The sequence below is a fragment of the Polyergus mexicanus genome, unplaced genomic scaffold (genome assembly GCF_030449975.1).
Source record: "Polyergus mexicanus isolate NDT 795.1 unplaced genomic scaffold, iyPolMexi1.0 SCAF_1, whole genome shotgun sequence".
NCBI lineage: Eukaryota > Metazoa > Arthropoda > Insecta > Hymenoptera > Formicidae > Polyergus > Polyergus mexicanus.
The window spans coordinates 4,853,099-4,860,984 of NW_027223321.1; the positions used below are offsets into that span (position 1 = coordinate 4,853,099).

Sequence of the window (7,886 nt, forward strand, 5' to 3'; positions counted from 1 at the left end):
ATCGTGTTACTGTTTCTCGTTTCTCTCGAATGAACGCACCCGGTACTCCCTCCGTAAGAATCTGGAAATCTTTAGGGAGAAGAGGGAGTATGGTGATTTTGAGAAAATTTGAAAAAAAGACAAGTTATACATTAAATAATGAAAATCAATAGGATTAATCTTTTCGCAGATATGTATCTCGTTTAGCAGGATTCATTAATAAAAAAATTAATGAACTTCAAACAAACAATGCAAATTCTATTTATTCGAACAGTAATTTAAATTAACGAAAGTAACATTAAATTTATTGTCGGAGACCAGATTTGTTATCTCATCAATATTATCGAAATTATCTACGTAACGCAGAAAATCCTATGTATTTCCTGAGGTCAGGAGGTCACGGTAATCCGTTTTTAGCTAACATATATATATTGCACAAATTTGAAGCTAATCCACGGTTCGTACGCGTCACACGAATTGCGTGAGCGCTGTTACGTTAACGAAAAGTTCGATTTATCGCAAATATTTGCAAAGTCGGTGAAATGCCACGATATCATTTTATTGACGCGATACTATCGCTCGCATAATTAAAGTACTTGTAACACAAGCGAAACGCAAGCTGTTGTAATATTCACGTAGATTTTTCATTCTACAAGTTTAACTTTGTATAATAAATTTGCTTTTTGGCAAGAAATTTAAAATATAATTTCCACATTAGCAGAAAACTCTTCTCTAATCAGATTTACTTAAAACAGAAATCGATTATTTATATTTTCGAATGTATCTCAAATGAAAGGAAATGTTACTGGAATCATAAGGTAGCAAATTTTAAACTTGTTAGATGTCAGGTGTTTATTTTTATAACACGTTGATTCGTATATTTATATCAATCGCTATTTCGGAAAAGCTGTAATAATTATTCGAACTATTTCACACTTTTGTTTTTAATGTCCTAATAAATTACTTCAATTTTAAGAAAAAAAAATTTTTTTATAATAACTCTTGTGTATCTATCGACAATTCACCTAATGTTATTTCATCCATACTCATAAAGCGCAATATATGAATAATTTTTGTTGTGAACGCCGAGGAAAAACAAGATACAGAGCTAACACGATTAGAATGATATTTATAATCCCGCAGAGATCACACAGATCTATATATAACGTAGCCACGACATACGCACGTTAACCGGAATAAGTAAATAAACACGCGATATATACATATCGGATCGTTTAAAGTGGCTAAAATGGAAATACGAGTATCTTTCGAAGGCGTGGGAATAGTGCGTATCGAACGTCACACGTGCCCGAGGGACGCATGCCAAATGGGGCGCCGACAGAGACAGCGAGAGCACAAATATTGGCTGTTCGCGCGATGTACAAATAATTTCCGGCTCGTTCATTCGCACATATGATAATTATTAATACTTAACGCATATAACACATATACACAATTAATTAAAGTCCGTCTTCTATTGTTACTTGTAATTTTTGTATTTTTTGACTAAAAAATGCAAAAATGACGATATTATATATAATATTATAAATAAAAATATCCATGTGTTTATTCAACAGTATAGTTTATATGCAAAACTTGTGTTATTTTTTGATGATATCTTTCGCGGTTGTTTTTTTATAACGACTTAAAATGAAAATCGATTATATCTGTACTTTCGAATAACAAACCTGAAAGAAAATATTTTTTTATATATTCTAGATTTTATTTTAGATTTATCAAAAATATATTATCATTTATCTATTCTAAATAATATTATTTTATATGGATTAATTATATATATAATTAATCAATCGGCAATCAACACAATTTTACAACGCATATGAACATCAAGAGCTTGAACAAAAAAAACTTCATATATAACATTCTATCTCATTGCAGAATCATGTTTTCGCATTATAGTTCAAATCGTTAAGTTTCCTCAAGCAAGGGAGTATGCAATTTTTCTGGCTCGAAAGGAATATTTTGCTTGTTGCCAGGCAATAACATAGGAACGACTTTAATGCGAAACTCGTACGGCAAAAAATCCTGACAGAAATGATGAAAATCGTTACGGGTATTGATGATATTTAAACGAGCCATCTCCTTCATCAGGGCTTCTAATTCGAACTTGTAATTCTCATACTTTTTACGGCGGTTTATGATGGATACTATCTTGGACAGCAGCAACATGAATTTCTCGGATCGCACTCTAGTCGATAATTGATACTTCGGCTCCATGTGTTTCCATAAGAACTTGTAAAGATGATCCGTAGCCCAGTGTTTTGGACGAGGAAGTCTTGGTGGTTTGTACACTTTCCCATTTACCAGGTATGCCTTATCCACTACCTTTGGACAAATGTTCTTCTTTGTAGATTGTTTACGCGTAGCACCAAAGAGTTTCATAGTTGTCGCTTTTAACGTAGATTCTTTTTTTTCGGTAGCCATTTTTATCGCGGCCATCTCACGAATCTTTAATCTGTCTACCTCTGCCTTAATCTTCTCAAAATTCTCAGCATTAACAAATTGCGAAGTTAGCAAATTCCGAACATTCGATGTAGATGATGCATCTTTCGTTATAAAAAATTTGTGATCACTTATAACTTTACATGCTTCTATCTCATTAATATTTGTTCTATCAGCGAGCGATATTATATTTGTATGATCCTTCAAAGTTTCAGAAATGTCTCTTATAGATTTACGACTAAACGAAAGTCGTTTCTTTTGTGATACATTAGATCTGTCTTCAATTATTATGTTCCTTCGTGAATTAGATTTGGATACATTCATGGTGTCATTACTTTCTGAGAGTCTATTTGGTTGCACATTAAGATTTTCTGATACATTTTCCACATTGTTTGACGGTGATATCATAAGAGATATATTAGAATCTTCACTTACACTTCCTGTTTTTGATAATGAATAATTTTCCACCATTACCTGTTCATGTCCTTGACTAATTTCTGTTGTAACTTTATCTTGCTCAACAGAAATGCGATTATCTTCAGCTGACACAGCAATATTACTCTTTCGTGCATTGATATTGCCATCCTCCATAAGTATCTTTTTGAATGGATTAGTCAAATTTTTTTTATGTAAGATTGGAATTTTTGATTTCAACTTCAAATGTACAGGCTTTTTAAAGTCAAATTCATTATCTAAAGATGAATTACTTATATTTTGTTCAATATTATCTTGGACTTGTGTTGTAATATCTAACAAATGTTTCTTAGTCTTTTTTAAAGACCTTGGGCTTCTACGATTAGGTGAACTTGCAAGCATGTTTTCATGTGTGACATCAGTCTTTCTCTTAGATCTATTAACAATCTTTTTCGAAGGACTGCTTAATGATTTTGTTTTTAATGGAGATGTTGCACTATGAATATCAATCTCCTTATCCTGATCATGTTTAGACAAAGATGTATCTCTGTTTTCCTCAAGAGCATCTTTAAAAAGATCATTACTCATGCTTCTTCGCACGCGTTGCATAAGATGGGATTTAAATTTGAAACGTTTACGTTTGCTAATTTCAAAAAAATCGCTTTCATCACTAGTTTCAACAGTCTTATTAATATCAAATGCAACATTATTTTTAAGCATTGTATTTGAAGTTGATAAATTTGAAGGACCAGCTTCATTATTTTCCAGTGGTAATGTTTGCGACACTTGTATTGTTTCCCTTTGATCATCAATATGATCCTTATTTGTATTAATATTTTGATGTATTGAACGTTTTGAAGTTTTTTTTTCAAATGTGACAGATTTTCTCTTAGCATTTAAACTATCATCTTTTACTATATCCTGAAAGGGATTTTCACCACTTGGTCCTTCATCCCTTCTTCTCTTAAAAATATATGGCTTTGATTTCAAAATATTTGGGCTTGGATTTAAACTCAAATTTGAATTATCTTCCTTATTTTCATCTAACTTCTTTTCCAAGACTTCTTTATCTGAATTGCTATACAAATTGGAATACCGTGTTTGCTTCATTCGCCATTTTATTGGAATAGCTACTTCGGTATCATTTAAAGCATCCAAAAAAGCCTTACTATTGCTCTTTCTACTTGCTATTCTCAATGGAACTTTTCTCTTTCTCAAACTAAGTTCCTTTTCTGATTCAGATGTAGAAGTTTCCAAAATATTATGTGTATTTATTGCTGAAAAAAAAAAAAAATATGTATATATATATATATATATATATATATATATCCTATTAGTATTATAACATTCACATTATAAAATTGTTTTACGAAATCATACCTGTACTTAACTTCGATCTTGATCTTCTTGAAGTATCGCTTCTACTATTAGGGGATTCCAAATGTTTCCACCATTGTGATATGTTGTGGTTAGATTCTAATTCCGAATTAAGATTCAGTTGTTGAGATGTTTCATTGTTGCTATTATGTATGAAGGAATGCTGCGAAGACATATTTTCGTCCAAGTTCTTCCACCAATGTGTTGGCTCTAGAAAAAAAATATATTATACTGTTGAAATTTCATTAAAACTTTGTTCGCGAATTCAGTTCACAAAAAATAAAGTACTTAATAAGTCACATAAAGTAGAAAAACAAAGGGAAAATATTCTTACCTTCAGATATAATGTTTGTGTCCGGATCGAGAAATTTAGAGCTGATGGAATCATTCGATTTATTCTTGGAAAATCGTTTGGACAATCGATTAATAGTTCTTCTTTTAGCCATCACTTCTTTTTATTTTGCCCTTAGAAATATTTGCATTAAAATTGAACAGACGAACGTATGTTCAGATGTGGAAAAAATACAAATAACTAGAAAACTTATTGACAATTTTTCTATATATATATATATACGGAAAAAATGCGGAACAGTTTTATCGCCGTTTGCCTTCGTAAACAATAGACATATAAAGGTACATTTTCATGTGCTGCAACTTAGGCAGCAAAAAAGGTCACGTGATCGAAATGGACGAATCAGCGGCCAGACCATCGTCACTCATTCGTCCATTTCAATCACGTGACCTTTCTACTGCACGAATTTGCAGCACATAAAATTGTACCTTAAGATTATAAATAGTCCCTTCCCGAGAAAAACGCAAAATCAGTGTGCCTTTCTCCGGTTTTTTGCACATGCGCAATCTGCAATACGTGTATGGCTGTGGTCGGGAAGATGCTTGAAATGCTTCGAAGCATTACATTAACCAATCAGAATAAATAAATCTTCACTCTTTTTGTCCTGATTGGTCAATCAAACGCTTCGAATCGTTTTTCGAACGCTCTAGCGTTTTCTCGACTCCGCAGCCTGTGTTTATAAAATATATTTGTGTGTACATATAGTATACGAGTGCGAATATGTATATTTGTGCGATAGTAATTAATTTTTATAAATTATATATATACATGTATCCTTTATAAAGAAAGTATAATTTTATATATATATATATATATATATACATATAAGTGATATATCATACATGTCAGAGATATATGTGCAAGAAATGCTAATAAAAATAAAATATAAATCATATGCAATATGTAAAAAAATTTATCAAATATAACATTAAAAAATGTCCAATATAATATAAATACAATAGATTCTTGCGAAATATGTATAACTTTTATAATACATATTTAATAAAGATAGATCTTCATTTAATTAATTCATATATAAGTCCTACTGTACATAATTAAATTGTTGAATATAATTACAAGTTACACAATGTACATAATAAATACAAGTTTATATCTTTTGTTTTTTATTACTCGGTCCACCATCTTGATCGTCAGCCTGAAAAATTGTTTTCGGTTGCGTTTTCTTGTATGCTGGTGCGATCCAGTACGGTTCTTCCTCGGCTATTTTCGCATACTTCAGAATAGCTTCCCTAGGGTCTTGATCATCCTCTATTCGTTTACTCAATCCGAGATTACGTATGACATAAGAGCTGAGCGTTCCTCCCGAAGATGCTACTCTGCCACCCTGTCCAGAAGTGATAGGTAGATCAGGACGCCTCGATTTAACTGGATCTAGCCTATCCTTCTCCATCTGCTTGCGAACCGACTTTGGTCTATCCTGGCGGAATAGAGGAAGCGCATGAGGTGTTATAATCTGTTGGGTGGACATTATCTCAATGTGCTTCTGTTTCATGTGTGTCTTGACGACACACAGTTTGGCGCCTCTCATGCTCTTCTTGGGATTGTAATACACCTTGACAATGCCATTACCACATCCAACAAACACCTGATTCAATTTTGGATGCCACAAAGTCTTGATCACGTGTGAATTCGTCACAGGGATTTCTCTGACTAGATCAAATGTCTTACTCTCATAAAACAGCAATCTGCCAGTCGTTTTTCCCTTGCTCAACGATTCTCCAGTAACGATCATTGAATCATCTGGACTAAACATGCAATCTGTTGTGTCGTAACGTGAAAACAATCCTTTTGCTTCAAAGACTGGCGATTTGAACGCTCGTAAGTCCCACAGTTTCAAAGTATCATCACAACTTCTACTTGCTAGCATCTGTCCAAGATACGAAAAACTCAAGCTTGATATCTCGTTACCTTGTGCATGGGCGCCTCTCAGCATGAGAGATGGATTCACAAAATTCTTTCTGCGATCCCACATCTGAATCGAACCATCTATACATCCGCACGCGACAGCTGCACCCTCTCGACTATAAGCGCAGGTGGTCGGTATAGTTTTCACACCATTCTGTGCTCTGCATTTTATCAGATTTTTATGCCCGCGCGGTCTATATAAAATCCATATTCTGCAAGTACTGTCTTGCGAACAAGTCAGATATTCTTCTTTAGTAAACGGGTGCCAACAGCCGCTATTCAGACTGGCGGTATGACCCTTTGTACGTGCCATATCTGTAATATACTGATCCCCCTTCACAGTCTCGCACTTCTCGAAGCCGTCCCGATCCAAAACTTTCGCCTGTGCCGATCCAGATATCACTAGTATCACATCTCCAGTCGTGGAATACTGCAAACATTTGATAGGGTGATTCTCGCAGGGCTGCAAAGTCCTGAAACTCTTCATGGATGTATCCATACCGGCAAAATCCCAGAAACAGACATCGTAGTCAACGGATCCAGATGCTAATCGGGCTCCGGATGGATCTGCAGCAATGGCGATGACCGCTTTAGTGCCGTGAGTCATTGAGACCTCGTGAGTACAGGGAATTTTGTCACTTAGCATTACTTCGTCCTCGATATCGGACGATTCGTCGTCATCATCGTCGCTCTCGTCATTCTTCTTTTCTACATGCTTCTTCTTTTCCACATTCGAACTAACGGGCAACGATGGTAACGGTGGGCCGATAAAATCGTCGTCATCATCGATTTCTTCGTTGTCATTCTCCTTGGATTCGGTACTCTCGTTGGGAGACTTGTCCGTCACAAATGCAGCTGTTTTATTGCTGCTGATGGTCTTAGTGATGTTCTCCAGCATTTCCTGTACGTCGAACGACTTGGCTTTCTTACCGAAACCTGTGATGCCCATCAACTTCTGCATGTTTTGAATCTCTTCCTCGTCCTCCGGCTTGATCTCTTCCATCTTCTTCACATTGTTTTCTTCACGTTTCTTGCCAAACGTGCCGAATCCGGAGGTGGAGGTTTCGACAGATGCCTCGGTCGCCGGTTTTTCTAAATTGGCGCTTATCTTGCCAAAGGTTATAATCTTCTTCGAATTCATACTACCGATTTGATTATAATGATTTGGTGTTAAAGTTAGCACAGTATCTACTTACTTGTATAATATGACACTTACTTGTATAACAATCGGCATAAAACCAAAAATTCAACAATATATATGCAATTTTATTTATTGTTCGTTCTTGTGTTTGTTGTGGAAAGTAATTTTCAGAGTAACCAACAATTGAATATGACAAATGTCAAGCTCTGAGACTATAGCGACACCTGTCGGCCG

General features: G+C 34.7%; 2 protein-coding genes across 2 annotated transcripts; both read right to left on the bottom strand.

The window, feature by feature from the left end:
* Positions 1-835: 835 nt before the first annotated feature.
* Positions 836-4,783, bottom strand: LOC138938204 (serine-rich adhesin for platelets). Its single transcript, XM_070305031.1, has 3 exons — positions 4,568-4,783; positions 4,237-4,443; positions 836-4,133 (listed from the first exon to the last, which is right to left on the bottom strand). The coding sequence occupies exons 1-3, from the start codon at positions 4,677-4,679 to the stop codon at positions 1,909-1,911; spliced, it is 2,544 nt and encodes an 847-aa protein (XP_070161132.1). The 5' UTR covers positions 4,680-4,783; the 3' UTR covers positions 836-1,908.
* A 725-nt stretch (positions 4,784-5,508) lies between these two features.
* On the bottom strand, positions 5,509-7,848 carry LOC138938211 (gastrulation defective protein 1 homolog). The gene is made up of 2 exons (XM_070305043.1): positions 7,728-7,848; positions 5,509-7,653 (listed from the first exon to the last, which is right to left on the bottom strand). The coding sequence occupies exon 2, from the start codon at positions 7,650-7,652 to the stop codon at positions 5,694-5,696; it is 1,959 nt and encodes a 652-aa protein (XP_070161144.1). The 5' UTR covers position 7,653; positions 7,728-7,848; the 3' UTR covers positions 5,509-5,693.
* Positions 7,849-7,886: the final 38 nt, after the last annotated feature.